General features: G+C 41.2%; 1 protein-coding gene across 12 annotated transcripts in view; it reads right to left on the reverse strand.

Annotated features, from left to right (window-relative positions):
- Positions 1–20,377, reverse strand: part of DENND11 (DENN domain containing 11) — a 61,432-nt gene that overhangs the window by 36,709 nt on the left and 4,346 nt on the right. For 10 of the 12 annotated variants that reach the window (XR_014266835.1, XR_014266836.1, XR_014266837.1 and 7 more), the window contains exons 2-3: positions 3,840–3,939; positions 2,738–2,923 (exon numbers count right to left, since the gene is read on the reverse strand). Coding sequence is in view for 4 of the 12 variants with exons in the window: in XM_082473085.1 (XP_082329211.1) it covers positions 2,738–2,923; positions 3,840–3,939 (286 nt within the window). In the remaining 8 variants the exon portion in view is untranslated. The remainder of the gene's footprint in view (positions 1–2,737; positions 2,924–3,839; positions 3,940–20,377) is intronic. The other 2 variants (XM_082473084.1, XM_082473086.1) reach the window with 2 other exon arrangements.

Here is a 20,377-nt window from a genome sequence, read left to right on the forward strand (position 1 = left end):
ATTACATGGGGAAGAATCTTCTGTCTTGTTTGAGCCAGTGTATTCTGGGGCCTCCGTTATCACCATTTAGCCAGGGCTCTAATATAATACCTCCTTATAATTTTTGGCTGTTGAACCACGAGGATGTATTGCCTCCTTGGGAAATTAATTTTTCAAAAGCAGTAATAATTTTTTTAAAGTGTCAAGATCCCAATAAAAATGTTTTTTTTAAAAGAATTCAATGTTACTTCTGAGACACAAAACTGAGGAAATATTTCAAATACAGAAAAATATGTATCACAGCTCCAAAATGTAGAGGAGCAGTTAAAACAATTAGAAGCATGCTAACCGCTTAACCATAGGGAATAATCGAGTAAGCTAATGGGACAGCTCTAGCACTACAGAGCTATTAAAATAATCATCAAAATGAAAAATATGGAGGACAATGGGGAGAAAACATATACATAACCGGTGTTCCTGAAGAAGAAGGGAAAACGCAGAGGAAAAGTTGAGTACTTTATTGTAGAAGAAAAGGTTCCTGAAATTAAAAATAAATGTCATATCTATAGATAAAAAGCGACAAACTATCCCAGAAAAAAACTGTTCAGAAACATCACAGATAAAGAATCTATAGGGATCTAGACAAAAGAGACTTCTCTGAAACAACCAATATCAGAATATTGCTGCGCAATATTTATAGCATCCCGAGAGGAAGAAAGAAAAGATTTAAGGATCTTATACCCAGCCAAGAGTAAAGGTAAAAGACCAATACTATCAAGCATGCAAGATTTCAGAGAAGGCAGCACCCATGATCCTTTCATGAAAAAAAAAAAAGAAACAAAAGATGCTTGATGGCAAAATCTAACCAACCAAGAAATAAATCATGGGTTCTGGAACGTAGCAAGCCACAGTTAAGCCCTGTATGTGGTCGTAGACATATAACTGAGACTTAAGAATCATGGGAATCCGGGCTTCCCTGGTGGCGCAGTGGTTAGGAATCCGCCTGCCAATGCAGGGGACACGGGTTCGTGCCCCGGTCCGGGAAGATCCCACATGCCGCGGAGCGGCTAGGCCCGTGAGCCACAACTACTGAGCCTGCGCATCTGGAACCTGTGCCCCGCAACAAGAGAGGCCACGACAGTGAGAGGCCCGGGCACCGCGATGAAGAGTGGCCCCCGCTCGCTGCAACTAGAGAAAGCCCTCGCACAGAAACGAAGACCCAACACAGCCAAAAATCAATAAATAAATTAAAAAAAAAAAGAATCATGGGAATTGGGATTACAGAACTAAACGTAATAAATCTCACAGTATATGAAAGTTGAGAAGTAAAGTCGGGGAGGGGTTCTGGGAAGAAGTATAAGATACCTGACTGTCTACAACTAAAACACAACCTAAAAACACCAATGACACCTATACAAAGATTTGTGCACTTTATTATATATACGTTATTTCTCAATAAGAATGACACTGTATCTTCATGTTTTGCAGTCTTTTTTCTTAACTCTGGAGGAACATTCCAAGAAATAACATATCTTACTGTGAAAAAAATATTAAAGTTTGACAATTCCTTCAGTTTCACTTACTCTTTTTCTCTGATATATACAAATAAATATATTTCAAACTAGCCTATTTGATAAAATTAAATCTTCATAAAATATTAACCGTATTTTTGTAAAATTATGTCTATTTTAGAATGGCATTTGCTGAATACTGACAATGGATATCCCACTGGGTGTTAAGATTTGGAAGAATTGTTAAAATTCATTTGTACGTTCACATAAATTTTTCAATAATAAACATTTTTTTCCCACAATTTCATATTCTTTCAAAGATGATCAAGATAGACTATTATATCAAAAATTAAAATAACAATAACTTTTAAACGCATATGATATAAAAGTATGTATGTCCTATGGTGCCAAGTATGTATATATTATTTTAAAGTACACACACATGGGACTTCCCTGGTGGCGCAGTGGTTAAGACTCCACACTCCCAATGCAGGGGGCCCGGGTTCGATCCCAGGCCAGGGAACTAGATCCCACATGCATGCCGCAACTAAGAGTTCACATGCCACAACTAAGGAGCCCACAAGCCGCAACTAAAGGAGCCCGCCTGCCACAACTAAGACCTGACACAACCAAATAAATAAATAAATAATTTAAAATAAATAAAGTACACACACATGCATACCAGAAGAGAGGCAAATGTGCCAAAATTTTAACAGTGTTTCAGGGCTTAGGGGTAGATTTTCCCTTCAAAATCTGAAATAAAATTAGGTTACTCACATGATGAAAAAATATGAAGTAATTAATAGTTTTGCAGCTTCTGTTAAAAATTCCCTTCCTATTACCCCCAAGGATAATAATTACCTCCAATAATAAATGATTAGGCTTAAAAAAAAGTTGAGAGTCTATTTGCCTGGGGCAAGGAGATAATTACTGTGGTTTAAGGTAAGCAAAGATCACGTCAATGTCAACAAATTAATTCAACAAAATTGATGACAATATTAGTATAAGCTGAAAGCAAAATCTACCCCAGCTGTCATTCGAGGACGAAGAATCATTTACGCAGGACGCTGGCTGAAACACGAACACCACCACCCGAGGTGTGAGACTCAGCCATGGACGCTCTGGGTGAGGCATCTGCCGTTCTGATGTACAGCCTTTACCCCTGAGGGCTCGTCCCAGCACACCAACTGGCAGAGCCCTGCTGCCTCTGCCCTCCCTGCACCCCACCCCGTATGTAAGCCACATACCGGACTTGGTTCTCCAGGAAGTGCATGTACCGGTACAGCAGGGTGTAGGATGGAGAGAGGATGCCCACGGATTTCATCCGGGCGCCACGCTCCAGCTCGCTTTCCACAGGCATGTTGGCGAAGCAGGCCAGGCCAAAGAAGGGCCCCTTTCGGAAATAGCTAAAATAGACCCAATGTGTAGCGTGGCTCGAAATCAGAGAGAGAAATTTCATTTTACTTTGTGTTTTGCCTTTTGAGATGCAGTCGTGAGCAAAAGACATAACTGTGTCCAGGGCTCTACATGAGAAAACTCAGCCTGAGAAAAACCTTTTTTAGAATCTCAGGGGGACTATCAGCCCAAGCCCCTCAACCTCACAGATGGGACAACCAAGGCTCAAAGAAATTGTGGAACTCGCCAAGGGTCATCCCGCTGGAGCCAAGACTTGATCTCTGCAAAGCCTGCTGCTCAGTTGCCCACGACCATGGTACAGCCCTTCTCCTCCTGCATAACAACTGACCTGATGGGGGGACCTCTGTTTTATTAGCATAAACTGTGTTGATTCTCTCCTGACTTCCTGAGTCTCTGATATTTTAAATAGAACATCTGACCAGAGCTGTCACTCTGTTTCCTTCCCCTTTCTCACACTTATGTCTGTCATGGTTTCAGCCCAATGAGAAGATGAAAGCTACTCCATCACCCTTACATTCGTTCAATGTGCTCCTCACAAGAATCTTGATTACACAGGACTACAAACTGGCCTTACTTAAAGCTCGAATTTCAAGTTTTAGCACATACATGTCTTAAGTTAACCCAAATGCAACCGAAACTCTATTCCTTTATTAAAGCCAAACCTCAAGCAAGGCCCAATCATGTCTTAGGAAAGGAGAGAACCTCTATGGCAGGAGTTCTGAACATTTTTGGATCATGAAACTCATCGAGAACCTAATGAAAGCTTGGGAACTTCTTGCTAGAAAACTGATATAAAAACACAAACCAGTATATATTTTCAGGGCATTTACACACACTTCCTGAAAGTGCCCCGATGAGAGCCCTTATTCTCTGGGGGAAAGCACAGAGGCAGAGGAAATGGTACCGAGAAGACTTGCAATCAGCAGTACTTACATGAAATCAGACTGAATTTTGTGGGACCCACTGGCCATAGACTTGAACTCAACGCCTTCAAGGTCAATATCTCGAGGTAAGCACCATTCCACCATGTTTCCTGTGGGGAAGGGAGGATACAAGTTTAAAAGAGACAAAATCATTCAAAGGGCCTAGTGCAGGGCTAAGTGCGCGCGGCTTCGGAGTAAATGTACTACTGACTTGACCACCAGAATGCTCAGGTGGCTCATCCCTCCATCGCCCACACGCCAGCAGAGTCCCTGAGCCATCCCGAGGGCCAGGAGATGGGCGTTGAAGGCACCTCCGACCTCTGCCTTCAAATGAACACAGTTCTTCCTAGCGAGGCTGCTGGCTTTTGTTCTCCCATTCTGCTTGGCCACCTCCAAATCTCCTTCCTTTTGCAGCCTCACTTCTAAGGGCATGTTTTGACCCTCTACCCCCATTTCCTCATCTCGTACTCTCTCCTTAACCCCTTGAGATCCTGCTACCATCTTGCCTTTTTATGGCCACTAATGACTCTGACAAACTCCCAAACTCTTTATAATTCGCATTTTCATTGATGTCTTTGTGGCAATTGATAATTCCTCAAAAATGCCTCCCCTTTTTCCCTTGACTCTCGTGATAGAATACTATTTTGGTTCTTTTCCTTCTTCTCTGATCAAATGTAGCTCTGCTTCCTTCCCTAACTCCTTCTCCTCTCTCCTCAAAATGAAGCTCTTCTCCAAGGTCCAGACACCAGTTCTTTGCCTGCAGAATTTCAGGGCTCATTCACGTATCCCTAATTACTGAGTTTCTACTGAGCTAGATGCTGGAGCTCCAAAGTCAAATAAGACACAGTCCCTGACCTCAAACAGACTAGATTCCAGGGACAGATACGGAGATAAACAAGGAGACCAGTGATTACAGTTCTGGGGGCCGGGGGTGGTGGTGTGTGGTAAATTCTATGACAGAAGATAACATGGGATTTTAGAACGTAGCAATGACAAGCAGCCATCAGATTGAGGGCATCAGAGAATTTCACAAGAGCAGTGTTTCCTAGAGGCTTGAGAGAATGCTACAGAATATGCCCTACTGTTTTCTTGCATATTCAAAGATTTTCCAAATAAAAATACTAAGATACTTGTAAGATTTCACTTTAGAACAAACTCCTCATCAACACCCCAAACCCTAATTTCCCAGGCATTAGAAATACCATTAATAATCCCAGACAACAATGCTTTTCAGATGTTCGGGGCATCAGAGGTACCGCATATCAAGTCTACCTGGACACAACCCAGTCTCCGAATGGGGTGGACATCACGGGATCAGCCTATCCTATATTCAGCAGCCTAAGGCACTTTCAAGTAGTTTATTTTCAAAAGAGGACTCATAAACTCAAACAACTAATCAGTGGGCTAAAACAGAAAGCATGAAAAAAGGAATTGAGATTTCACACAACAGAAAGGCTAGAACAATGTTGTATCTGTCAGGGTTAAAGACAAGAAAAAGCATGCTGCACGCTGAATGAGGGGCGAACGTGGGGAGAAAGGTAAGGTTTCGCACACCGACTTTCCCCACATTCCTGTCTTTCCGCTAGCATCCCCGTCTACGGTCTCCTCGGTCCAGTGGCTTTCACCCTGCGTTGTGCATCAGGACACCCAGGAAGCTCACAAAGGTGCTGACCCTCCCCCCAAATCTACACGATCATGATCTGTGCCACGTGGGTGCTTCTGTTGACGAGCCTCCTGTGCACGCGGTCCTAACCCTTCATGATGGCAACAGATGGCCAGCCTAGGAGAGGGACAGCCTGCGACGTCCCTCTGGCAGACTCTGTCCTCTCACTTACCTGCTTCTTCTGGTACCTGCTGCCTTGTTCCCCACCCCCATGCCACTCCACGCAGGGTTCAACTTGCTCTTAGTTCCTTTCCTTAACCCAGCCCGTCCATGACTACTCAAGGACTTGTTAAAACTTTAATGTACCTGAACTTTGTGCTGAAGGATAAGTTTAGAAAAGTGCACAGATCATAGCTAGGCAGCACAATGAGTTTTCCCAGCATGAACATACCTGTGTGAGCAGAACCCATATCAAGAAGCAGGACATGAGCAGCAAAACAGAAGCCTCTCTTCTGCCCCGTCCGAATCATTAACCCTCTCTCAAGGCTAACTATTATCCTGACTTCTAACACCATACATTAGCTCTACTGTTTTTGAAATTTATATAAATGCAATCATAGTTTGTATTCTTTTGTGTCTGTCTTCTTTGGCTCAATATTTTTTTGCAAGATTCACCCATGTTGATGCATGTAGCAATAATTTCTTCATTTACTATTTCCATCCTATGCACGTAACACAGCTTACTTATCTATTTAACTGTTGATGCACATTTAGCTTACTTCTTATTTGAAGCTATCACCAACAGCACTGCTGTGAACAATTCCATACTTGTCATCTGGTGACTACACGGGCGGTAGCTTTGTAATGCGTGACCCGGCTGGGCTGATTCACATTTCTCAGCATTCCCATTTCCGTTTGAGACTGGGGAGGCGAAGTGAAGCAGTAGCTATATTGTGTTTATGTCGGAAGGCCAGTGTGAGGGCATCAGGTAACTCACGGGCGTTGCTGCTTATCTTGCAGGCTCATCGCACTTGGGGGGTGACTGCCAGGCCTGCTGCCGATGGATCCACCTTCCCTGGGTCCTCTGTCAGCTTCTCTGACTCCCACCCACCCCAGGCGTGTGCTTAGTTCCATAATGAAGGGCATCAGCTTCATCGTCAGGGCACCACATCATTAGAACAGGAGGCAGCGACACACTGACCTGGGTTCCCACCCACCCTCATGAGTTCCAGCTTGTTCTCCTTCTTCTCAACTTTACTCTCTTCTTCCTAACTGTCCGCTCAAGAGACTTCAAGCTCCACCATCAGACACAAGGCAACAGCTTTACACAGGCTTTCTAACCAGCTCCCACAATTGCACAAGATCAAATCCCTGCAATAAATCCCTTTATTTATCTCCCAGTGGTTCTGTTTCTTTGATTAAACCTTGACTTTGACTGACACAATATGCACTCATTTCTGTTGACTACGTCCCTAGGAGTGGAACAGCTGTAAAAATGTTTGCATCACTGCAAACTAAGGAAACTTTAATAATTCCCAAAGCAGTGTTTCCCAAAGCTTAGGTGACTAGGGCTTCTGCAAAAAAACAAAATTTGTAAAAAGGGATTTTAGCCAAACAATCTTTGTTTAGGTTAAACAAAGACAGACATGTTCCTTTACCGCAGAACTTCTCAGAGCCTTTAATGTTTCTCTACATTACGAATCTCTGCGAGATCAATACCATGCTAAATGTTTCCAAAATTATTTGGCCAATAAACCTATTTTTAAGGAGCATCTTAAGGGCCAAATTTTATAGAAGGCTTTTTTTTTTTTTTTAAGAAATACCAGTATATTAGGGGCTGCAAGTTGACCCTTAGTACATACCACTCCTCCTTTCTTATAGGGAATAGGACCTCCTATTCTTAGCCTGGCCTATGGCCTTCCAAATGGTGACTATGTTTCTCTGGACCTTCTTGCAAATAGGTATGGCTACACAAGTAAATTCTGGCCAGTGGCATACAGGCAGAAGTGAGGTGTGTCTTTCCAAAACGTGCCTTAAAGGGAAGGAGTATGTAGTCCCTTCTTCCATCCTGCTGCCTGGCATGTGGATGTGGTGACAAGCCATCTTGAATCATACAGGTGAGGGCATCAGCCCACATATCAAGGAGGGGATGATGGAGCGAGAGCCAACTTGAGTCTAGATCCTTGGATGACCCATGGATCTGAACCAGCATTCCAGCCCTGGACTGGCTATCTCCTGACTGTTAAGTGAAAACTAAACTCTTATCCTGATTAAGTCACTGTTAATTTGGGTCTCTGGTATTCATAGCCAAACATACGTCTTCTTACTTAATACAGCTGATCTGAAGAATGAAGCCCCCAATTCCTCAGCCTGGTTCTCAAAGCTTCTTTCTTATTCCTCTGTGCCTGGCCAATCCTCATTGTATAGGAACTGAAAGAATCAGACGAAGTGAATGACACCCTGTTAGTTACATCCTTCTCTTCTAGATGGATGCAAGCTCCTCTAGGTCGGGGAGAAAGGTCCATCAGGGTCAGGCCGGTGAATCACAGAATGGAGCATGGACTCCAGAACACCACACTGGGAACAGTTCTTTATCCCACAGGAAGAACATTTCTGCTGACACACTCCTTGAATGAAAGGAAAGTAGATAAAGCTACTATGGCCCTCATCCCAGCCTAATACAATCATTGTCTTAGATGTCTGTCTCCCCAGGAGACTGGATTTCTTAAAGGCAGGAACTCTGCTTGTTTATCTGTACATCCCAACACAACACAGTGCTTAGCACAAGACAGGATGGACACTAAAAACAAAAACAAAGCAAAAACCCAGCTTTATAGAGGATATGCATGTTTTTAAAAAGGTAGTAGTAATGACATTGTGGTTATGTAGAAAAATGTCCTTTTTCTTAGGAGGTTTATACTCAAGTATTTAGGAGTGAAGTCACGTCTGCATTTACTTTCTTTTTTTTTTTAATTAATTTATTTTATTTACTATTTTTTATTTTGGGTTGCACTGGGTCTTTGTTGCTGTGCGCAGGCTTTCTCTAGTTGCGGTGAGTGGGGCTACTCTTTGTTGTGATGCGTGGGCTTCTCACTGTGGTGGCTTCTCTCGTTGCAGAGCAAGGGCTCTAGGAGCACAGGCTTCGGTAGTTGTGGCACGTGGGCTCTAGAGCGCAGGCTCAGTAGTTGTGGCGCATGGGCTTAGTTGCTCCTCGGCATGTGGGATCTTCCTGGACCAGCGCTTGAACCCATGTCCCCTGCATTGGCAGGTGGGTTCTTAACCACTGTGCCACCAGGGAAGCCCTGCATTTACTTTCAAATGGCTAAGGAAAAAAGTTTTTATCTGTATTTAGTCAATTCTAGTACAATGCTTGCTGAATTTGTGCCAACACAATTGATATATTAAGAACAATGTGCACATAGGGAATTTCACATTTGCTAAGCTATGGATTCAATGCAATCTCAATGAAAATCCCAATAAGCTATGGATATTGACAAGTTAATTCTAAAGTTTACATGGAAAGGCAAAAGGCTGAAATCAGCCAATACAATACTGAAGAGAAATAATACTGCCTGATTCTAAGACTCACTATAAAGCTATATAGTAATCAAGACAGTATGGTACTGGCACAAGATTAGACAAATAGATCAATGGAACAGACTAGAGAGCCCAGAAATAGACCCACGCAAATATAGTCAACTGATCTTTGCCAAAGGAGCTAAGGTAATACAATGGGAAAAAAGATAGTCTTTTCAACAAGTGGTGTTAGAACAACTGGATATCCATACGGAAAAAAATGAATCTAGACACAGACCTTACACTTTGCACAAAAATTAACTCAATATGAATAGTATACCTAAATGTAAAATGCAAAATTATAAAACTTCTAGAAGATAACATAGGAGAAAATCTAGGTGACTTTGAGTTTAGCAATGAGTTTTTAGATACAACACCAAAAGAATCATCCATGAAGAAAAAACTGTTGTTATACTTCATTAAAATTAAAAACTTCTTATCTGTGAAAGACACCATTAAGAGAATAAAAAGACAAGCTAATGATGGGGCAAAATATTTGCAAAAACATATCCGATAAAGGCTTATATCCAAAATAAGAGCTCTTAAAACTCAACATTAAGAAAACAACTCAATTTAAAAAATGGACAAAAGATCTGAAGATATCTCACCAAAGAAGACATACAGATGGTAAACGTGCATATGAAAACATGCTCAATATCACATATCATCAAGGAATTGCCAATTAAAACAACGAGATCCTACTATACACCTATTAGAATGGTCAAAATCCAAAACGCTGAAAACACCAAATGCTGACGAGGATGTGGAGCAACAGGAAAGCTCATCCACTGCTGGTGAGAATGCAAAATGGTACAGCCACTTTGGAAGACAGTTTGGCAGTTGCTCACAAAACTAAACATATTCTTACCACATGATCCCGCAATCATGCTCCTTTGTATATTTATCCAATGAGTTGAAAACTTAGGTCCACACAAAAGCCTGCACGTTAATGTTTATAGCAGCTTTGTTAATATAATTGCCAAAAACTGGAAGCAACCAAGATGTCCTTCAAAAAGGTGAATGGATAAACAAAACTGTGGGATATCCATATAACAAAATACTATTCAGCAATAAAAAGAAATAAGCCACCAAGCCACGAAAAGACTTGGAGGAAACTTAAATGCATATTGCTAAGTGAAAGAAGCCAGTCTAAAAAATCTATATTCTGCAAAATCCCAACTATGTGACATTTTGGAAAGGAAAAACTATAGATAGTAAAAAAGATCAGGGGGTAAGCAGAGATGAATAAGCAGAGCACAGAGGATTTTTAGGGCAGTAAAACTATTCTGTATGATACTGTTATGGTGGATACCTAACATTGTGCATTTTTCAAAACCCAGAGAATGTACAACACGAAGAGTGAACGCTTATGTAAACTATGAACTTCAGATAACAATAATGTATAAATATTGGTTCATCAATTATAATAAATATACCACGCTAATGCAAGATGTCAATAATAGAGGTAACAGGGGGGCCGGGCGGGCAGGTAGGGGAAGAGGGTATATGGAAACTCTGTACTTTCTGCTCAGTTTTCCTGTAAACCTAAAATTGTTAAAAATAAAATAAAATTTATTAATTAAGAAAGGTAATAAATTAATTAACCTAGGTTAATTATCCTAGGGGTAGTAATGATATTGTGGTTATGTAGGAAAACGGCCTTATTCTTAGGAGATTTAAACTTAAGTATTTAGAAATGCAATGTCATGATGTCTGAAAGTTACTTTCAAATAGTTCAGAAAAAAAAAGTATATTTATATATCCTCAGCTCTGCTATAATGCTGGCCGTATTTGTTCCAAAGCAGTCGATATGTTAACAATTCAATCATAGGGAATTTCATGTTTGCTGATATGTGATTTTGATCTCAAGGTTCACAATGTGAACACAGAAAACTGCACCCAGCTGTAGCACTACACAAAACGCATCTCCACACAACACTCAAACATCTGCCTGCTACCTTGGTTCACCATCTGTGTTCTGAGCCACACTTATCTCCTCTAGTGTTACAACTTTCCATCCAATTTCACAAAGCCCTCTTCCTCTGCTTCATTATAATTCACAAGCTCAACCCTTCCAACACCCACCTTCCTATGCAAAGCAGGTCTTTTTTAAGGTAGAGTGCCGTATTTTGAGTATTGATGTATTTCTTAATAATTTAACATACGTACAACCATCCTACCACTTTTATTATGTTCCTATCTTTCTTTAATGTGTCACTGACAAAGTTTTTGAGTGTTGTGCCCCTCACCCCATCTTCCCCATAAGCCCTGTGATTTTTACTGCACGATTTGCTTAGCACAGTGGTTTTTAGGAATGCGTATTTCACATTACTGTGGAACTGACTTTAGATAAAGCAAATATGGCAAAATGTCAACAAATGGGGAGTGACACATATATCTAAGTCAGGGATATATAGATCTTCACTGTACTATTCTTTCAACTTTTCTGAGGTTTAAAAAATTTCAACATATGAGAGGGAGACAAGATGGCAGAATAAAAGGACTTGAGCTTACCTCCTCTCATGAAAACACCAAGATCAAAACTAACTGCTGAACAACCATCAACAAAGAAGACTGGAAACTACCAAAAAAGTATTCTACATCCAAAGACAAAGAAGAAGCCACAACGAGACAGTAGGACGGGTGTTTTCATGATATAATCAAAACCCATACCCGCCAGGTGGGTGACCCACAAATTGGAAAATAATTGTATCGCAGAGGTTCTCCCATAGAAGTGAGACTTCTGAGCCCCATGTCAGGCTCCCCAGCCTGGGGGTCTGGCATTGGGAGGAGGAGCTCCCAGAGCATTTGGCTTTGAAGGCCAGCAGGGCTTGAGTGCAGGAGCTACAGAGGACTAGGGGAAACAGAGACTCCACTCTTGGAGTGTGCACACAAGGTTTCATGTGCACTGGGACCCAGGGCAAAGCAGTGACTCCACAGGAGCCTGGGCAAGACCTACCTGCGGGTCGTGGAGGATCTCCTGGGGATGCAGGGGTCAGCTGTGGCTCACTGTGGGAGCAAGGACACTGGTGGAAGAGGCCCCAGGGAATATTCATTGGCATGAGCTCTCCCAGAAGTTGCCATTTTGGTACCAAGACCTGGCCCCACCCAACAGCAGAGAGGTTGCCTGAAGTCATCCTGAGTGCACAGCCACTTCTAAACACACCCCTTGACACGGCCCTGCCCACCAGAGAGACAAGACCCAGCTCCATCCACCAGTGGGCAGGCACCAGTGCCTCCTACCTGGAGGCCTGCACAAGCCCCTGAACCAACCTCACCTAATGGGAGTAGACACCAGAAGCAAGAGGAACTACAAACCTGCAGCCTGAGAAACGGAGACCAGAAACACAGAAAGTTAGACAAAATGAGATGGCAGAGGAATATGTTCCAGATGAAGGAACAAGATAAAACCCCAGAAGAACAACTAAGTGAAGTGGAGATAGGCAATCTGCCTGAAAAAGAATTCAGAGTAATGATAGTAAAGATGATCCAAGATCTTGGAAAAAGAATGGAGGCACAGACCAACAAGATACAAGAAATGTTTAATAAAGAGCTAGAAGATTTAAAGAACGAACAAACAGAGATGAACAATACAATAACTGAAATGAGAAATACACTAGACAGAATCAAAAGCAAAATAAATGAGGCAGAAGAATGAATAAGTGAGCCGGAAGAAAGAATGGTGGAAATCACTGCCATGGAACAGAATAAAGAAAAAAGAATGAAAAGAAATGAGGACAATCTAAGAGACCTCTGGGACGATGTTCATCACACCAACATTTGCATTATAGGGGTCCCAGAAGAAGAGAAAGAAAGGGTCTGAGAAAATATTTGAAGAGATAATAGCTGAAAACTTCCCTAACATAGGAAAGAAAACACTCAAGTCCAGGAAGTGCAGAGAGTCCCATACAGGATAAGCCCCAGGAGGAACATGCCAAGTCACATATTAATCAAATTGACAAAAATTAAAGACAAAGAGAAAGGGAACCCCCATACGATTATCAGCTGATTTTTCAGCAGAAACTGCAGGCCGGAAGGGAGTGGCCTGATATATTTAAAGTGTGAAAAGAAAAAACCTACAACCAAGTATACTCTACCCAGCAAGGCTCTTGTTCAGATTCGACAGAGAAATCAAAAACTTTACAGACAAGCAGAAGCTTAGAGAATTCAGCACCACCAAACCAGCTTTACAAAAAATGCTCAACGAACTTCTCTAGGCAGCAAAGAAAAGGCCACAACTAGAAATAAGAAAATTACAAATGGGAAAGCTCATGGGTAAAGGCAAACATACAGTAAAGGTAAGAAATTATCCACACACAAATATGGTATCAAAACCAGCAATTGTGCAAAGAGGTGAGTACAAATGCAGGATATTGGAAATGCATTTGAAATTAAGAGACCAGAGACTTAAAACAGTCTTGGATATATATATATATAGACTGCTATATCAAAACCTCATGGTAACCACAAACCAAAAATCTACAATATATACACACACAAAAAAGAAAAATCAATCCAAACACAACTCTAATGATAGTCATCAAATCACAAGGGAAGAGATCAAAAGAGGAAGGGAAGAAAAAAAGACCTACAAAAACAAATCCTAAACAATTAACAAAATGGCAGGACTTCCCTGGTGGTCCAGTGGTTAAGAATCCACCTTCCAATGGCAGGGGATGTGGGTTCGATCCCTGGTCGGGGAACTAAGATCCCACATGCCACGGGGCAACTAAGCGCATGTGCTCTAGAGCCTGTGCGCCACAACTAGAGAGCCCATGTGTTGCGACTACTGAGCCCATGCACTCTGGAGCCCACGCGCCACTACTACTGACCCGCACACTCTGGAGCCTGCATGCCACAACTAGAGAGCCTGCGTGCTGCAACTACTGAGCCCACGCACCACAACTAGAGAGAAGCCCGCGTGCTGCAACGAAGATCCCACATGCCACAACGAAGATCCCACGTGCCGCAACTAAGACCCAACACAGCCAAATAAACAATTAACAAAACAGCAGTAAGAACATACATATCGATAATTATCTTAAATGTAAATAGATTAAGTGCTCCAACCAAAAGACACTGATTGGCTGAGTGGATACAAAAACAAGACCTGTATATATGCTGTCTAAAAGAGACCCACTTCAGATCTAGGGACACATACAGACTGAAAGTGAGGTGATGGAAAAAGATATTCCATGCAAATGGAAATCAAAAGAAAGCTGGAGTAGCAATACTTTTATCAGACAAAGTGGACTTTAAAATAAAGATTGTTACAAGAGACAAAGAAGGACACTACATAATGACCAAGGGATCAATCCAAGAAGATATAACAATCATAAATATATATGCACCCAACACAGGAGCTCCTTATAAATTAAGGCGAATGCTAACAGCCATACAAGGAGAAACTGACAGTAAAACAATAATAGTGGGGGACTTTAACACTCCACTTACATCAATGGACAGATTACCCAGACAGAAAATCAATAAGGAAACACAGGCCTTAAATGACACATTAGACCAGATGGACTTAATTTATATGTATAGGACATTCCATCCAAAAGCAGCAGAATACACATTCTTCTCAAGCGCACATGAAACATTCTCGAGGACAGATCAGATGCTGGGCCACAAAGCAAACCTCAGTAAATTAAAGAAAACTGAAATCATACCAAGCATCTTTTCCAACCACAATGCTATAAGATTAGAAATCAACTACAAGAAAAAATTGCAAAAACACAAACACGTGGAGGCTGAACAATGTGCTACAACAAACCAATGGATCAATGAAGAAATCAAAGAGGAAATTAAAAAATACCTAGAAACGAATGAAAACGAAAGCATAAAGATCGAAAACCTATGGGAGGCAGCAAAAGCAGTCCTAAGAGGGAAGTTTACAGCAATGCAATCTTACCTCAGGAAACAAGAAAAATTTCAAATAAACAACCTAAACTTGCACCTAAAGCAACTAGAGAAAGAAGAACAAGCAAAACCCAAAGTTAGTAGAAGGAAAGAAATCATAAAGATCAGAGCAGAAATAAATGCAACAGAGACAAAGAAAACAATAGAAAAGATCAATGAACCTAAGAGCTGGTTCTTTGAAAAGATAAACAAAATTGATAAACCTTTAGCCAGATTCATCAAGAAAAAAAGGGAAGGGGCTCAAATCAATAAAATTAGAAATGAAAAAGAAGTTACAACTGACACCACAGAAACAGAGTCATAAGAGACTACTACAAGCAACTATATGCCAATAAAATGGACAATCTAGAAGAAATGGACAAATTCTTAGAAAGGTACAGTCTTCCAAGACCAAACCAGGAAGAAATAGAAAATATGAACAGACCAATCACCAAGTACTGAAATTGAAACTGTGATCAAAAAAATTCCAACAAAAAAAAGTCCAAGACCAGATGGCTTCACAGGTGAATTCTTCTATCAAACATTTAGAGAAGAGTTAACACCTATCCTTCTGAAACTTTTGCAAAAAACTGCAGAGGAAGGAACACTCCTAAACTCATTCTATGGGGCCACCATCACCCTGGTACCAGAAGAAGATAACGATATCACAAAAAAAGAAAATTACAGGCCAACATCACTGATGAACATAGACGCAAAAGTCCTCAACAAAACACTAGCAAACCGAATCCAACAATACATTAAAAGGATCATACACCATGATCAAGTGGGATTATTCCCAGGGGTGCAAGGATTTTTCAGTATCTGCAAATCAATCAGTGGATACACCCTGATAACAAATTGAAGAATAAAAACTATATGATCATCTCAATAGATGCAGGAAAAGCTTTTGACAAAATTCAACACCCATTTATGATAAAAACTCTGCAGAAAGTAGGCACAGAGGGAACCTACCTCAACATAATAAAGGCCATATATGACGAACCCACAGCTAACATCATACTCAACAGTGAAAAGCTGAAAGCATTTCCTCTAAGATCAGGAACAAGATAAGGATGTCCACTCTCACCACTTTTATTCAACATAGTTTTGGAAATCCTAGCCATGGCAAACAGAGAAGAAGAAGAAATAAAAGGAATCCAAACTAGAAAAGAAGTAAAACTGCCACTGTTTGCAGATGATATGATACTATACATAGAAAATCTAAAGATGCTACCAGAAAACTACTAGAGCTCATCAATGAATTTGGTAAGGTTGCAGGATACAAAATTAATACACAGAAATCTCTTGCATTTCTATACACTAACAACGAAAAATCAGAAAGAGAAATTAAGGAAACAATCCCACTTACCATCGCATCAAAAAAATAAAATACCTAGGAATAAACCTATCTAAGGAGGCAAAGGACCTGTACTCTGAAAACTATGAGATGCTGATGAAAGAAATCAAAGATGACACAAACAGATGCAAAATATACCATGTTCTTGGATTGGAAGACCCAATATCGTCAAAATGCCTATCCTAACCAAGGCAATCTACAGATTCAATGCAATCCCGATCAAATTACCAATGGCATTTTTCACAGAACTAGAACAAAAAAATGTTCAATTTGTATGGAAATATAAAAGACCCCAAATAGCCAAAGCAACCTTGAGAAAGAAAAACAGAGCTGAAGGAATCAGGCACCCTAACTTCAAACTATACTACAAAGCTACACCAATCAAAACAGTATGGTACTGGCACAAAACAGAAATACAGATCAATGGAACAGGATAGAAAGCCCAGAAATAAACCCACACACCTATGGTCAATTAATTTAGGACAAAGAAGGCAAGAATATACAGTGGAGAAAAGACAGTCTCTTCAATAAGTGGTGCTGGGAAAACTGGACAGCTATATGTAAAAGAATGAAATTGGAACATTCCCTAACATCATACACAAAAATAAACTCAAAATGAATTAAATACCTAAATGTAAGACCAGATACTAGAGGAAAACATAGGCAGAATACTCTTTGACATAAACTGTAGCAATATCTTTTTTGGATCCACCTCCTAATGAAAATAAAAACAAAAATAAACAAATGGGACCTAATGAAACTTAAAAGCTTTTTCACAGCAAAAGAAACCATAAACCAAATGAAAAGACAACCCACAGAATGGGAAAAATATTTGCAAACAAAGTGACTGACAAGGGATTAATCTCCAAAATGTACAAACGGCTCATGCAGTTCAATATCAAAAAAGCAAACAGCCCAATCAAAAAGTGGGCAGAAGATCTTAATAGGCATTTCTCCAAAGAAGACATACAGATGGCAATACGCACATGAAAAGATGCTCAACATCGCTAATCATTAGAGAAATGCAAATGAAATCTGCAATGAGGTATCATCTCACACCGGTCAGAATGGCCAACATCAAAAAGTCTACAAACAATAAATGCTGGAGAGGGTGTGGAGAAAAGGCAACCCTCCTAAACTGTTGGTAGGAAGGTAAATTGGTACAACCACTATGGAGAACTGTCTGGAGGTTCCTTAAAAAACTACCATATAATCCAGTAATCCCAATCCTGGGCATATATCTGGAGGAAACCATAATTCAAAAAGATACATGCACCTCAATGTTCACTGCAGCACTATTTACAATAGCCAAGACGTGGAAGCAACCTAAATGTCCATTGACAGATGAATGGATAAAGATGTGGTACATATCAATATATGCAGTGGAATATTACTCAGCCATAAAAAAGAATGAAATAATGCCATTTGCAGCAACATGGATGGACCCAGAGATTATCATACTAAGTGAATTAAGTCAAAAAGGGAAAGACACATACCATATGATATCACTTATATGTAGAATCTAAAATATGACACAAATGAACTTATCTACAAAACAGAAAGATTCACCAGCTTTGAAAACAAATTTATGGTACCAGAGGGGGAAGGTGGGGGGGGAGGGATAAATCAGGAGTTTGGGATTACTACTATATATAAAATAGACAATCAACAAGGACCTACTGTACAGCACAGGGAACTCTACTCAATATTCTGTAATAAGCTATATGGGAAAAGAATCTGAAAAAGAATGGATATATGTATAACAGAATCACTGCTGTACACCTGAAACTAACAACACTGTAAATCAACTATACCCCAATATAAAAAAACAATTAAATTAAAAAATTTCAACATATGAATTAAGAAACATAACTGAAATAAGAGATGCAAAAAACCATAAGCTAAGCATAAAGGACTTTGCAAAAGCAAAAAATAATTGAGACAATGTGTTATATTTAAGGGGATGAAACAGCATGATGGCTAAAGGTCATCCTTTAACAGAAATAGTACACTAGTCTCAAAAATTAGAAACCCGTTTATATATGGAACTTGTAAGAGGCTTAAAGGAAAGTGATTTGGCAGAAATAACAATCCTTGTCGTGAGCCATTTAGGGCCAGAAAAACCTCACACAGAATGCTGCCTACCTCAGGCTCAGCCTTCACACTCAAAGCCATTTGGTTTTACAAATTTCCTCACCACACTTTAGGAACGCAGCCAGGGAGCTGGGGCCTGGCAGGATTGAACAGAAGGGCTCATCCCAGGGGTAGGCAATCAAAGAGAGGAGTCAACACTGACAAGTGCCTTATTTCCTGACTTGCTCTCCTTCCATCTCCATGTCCCCCCCTTGCCTTGGGCCCTGCCTAGCCTCTAGGAGGGATGGACATGACCGCACGAGGAACAAACGTGGCAATCTGCTTTGTGTGCGTTCAGCCAGTCATTCAATAAATATTGATGGAACATAACTTGGCAGCCCAGTGCCAGATTCTGGGCTCAGGCAAAGGAACTTGGACTAAGAGATTACTGAGTTGGCGGCTCAGGTACCCAGGGAAGCCACAGGGCAATGCTGAGCCTGGCTGTAGATGCAGAGACGGTCTGAACCTCGTGGCCCTGTGTGCCAGGCCTCCCAGAGCTGATGTTTCACAAGCTCCTACGCTAGGTGAGATGTACTCTGTCCTATCTACACGCAGGGCTGCCTCTGCTTTCTATTTCTGTTGAAATGTGAAATGACCACACCCCCAAGCATATTTGGATTTCACCAACCACCATTTCTCCAGGGAGGATAGATATTAGCTGCTACTGCTGCTGCCTGTTAAGAAAGCTGATCTCAGAATATTTAAAACGGAGAAAGCAATGATCTTGAACCAAAATAATCTCTGTCTAATGGGAAATACGTGGCTTTCCTTCCTCCTTTTCTCCCTCCGTGTTGGGCGGTTCCCAATCAAGAATTTCCTCCTGAGGCCTGGATTTCGTAAGCAGTGGCTACCTCAGCTCAAGGTCCTGTTACGGCTCCTCTGACCTCAAGAGTGGAGCTGTGTACCAGTTCTCCCCTCTCCAACATGTGCATTGATTTTTACTCTTTCCATCAGCTCTGCCCATCGGCATACACACAAGCCCTGAATAAAGGCAAGAATCCAGGTGTACTTGTGGTCCCCACTTCTGCAGGAGGCCCCCAAATCCCAGAGATGGAAGAAACCTCAGAAGCTGATATGGTTCAGACTCTAACGCCAGAAAAGTCGACAGCCCATATCGCTCAACTCTGGGTCTTAAATAGTTTTGAATTGTCTTACCACCACCTAGGATGAGAGCATATCCAAAGCAAAGGAAGAACGAGTCAGTATAAAGAAACCTGAGGCAGGAAGAAATTAATCCCGGTGATTTCAAGTCAGCCATATGCCAATCCATGGCTGAATTCCAATGCATTAATTTTACATGGAAGAAACTTTCCATTTCAGGGGCCCCATATCATTTTGCGCCAGGCAGTGGTGTGGTGTGGTGTGATGTGGGAAGAAGCACAGGACTTCTGCCCCTCTCTGCTCTGTGACTTAATATGACTTAACTGCCCTGTGCCTCTGTTTTTCTCGTCATTACAGAGAAGATTGTTGAAAGGATTACCTAGTTCCTGGTCCGTGGTGGGCACTCAGTAAGTGGTGGTGGTTATGATTCCCACTCCTACTCTAGTTTCCATCCACTTTCAAGAGGAGAAACAGAAGTCGCTGCAGATGGTCACCAACTGACTTTCTCCCTGAAAACCGCAAGCAGGTGAATCACCAACAGCTTGGGAAAGAGTTTGCCAATGTGGGAATTAATGAAATTCACCACAGCTGTATTCCACTGACATCTGATAGAAACTACAGAGAAAGGATGCGGCAAAGTTAATCATTCGAAGAGGCTTTCTTGCCTAGGCTATCAGAACCGGCCTTCTCTTGGCCTCTCTGAGCTGGCCATTCGTAGGACTGCTCTTTGAGACTCAAAATGGCGCTCCAAATTTTCCATTCTCATTCTGCTTTGTCACGTTCCCACCAGAGGCTGGAGCCATTTATTATTTGCATGAGTCAGATGACCTGGGCAGCCCTCCAAGTTATGCCTCAGATGCTACACCTGGCCCTGTCT

Source organism: Balaenoptera physalus, assembly GCF_965194825.1.
Source record: "Balaenoptera physalus genome assembly, chromosome: 8".
Lineage (NCBI taxonomy): Eukaryota > Metazoa > Chordata > Mammalia > Artiodactyla > Balaenopteridae > Balaenoptera > Balaenoptera physalus.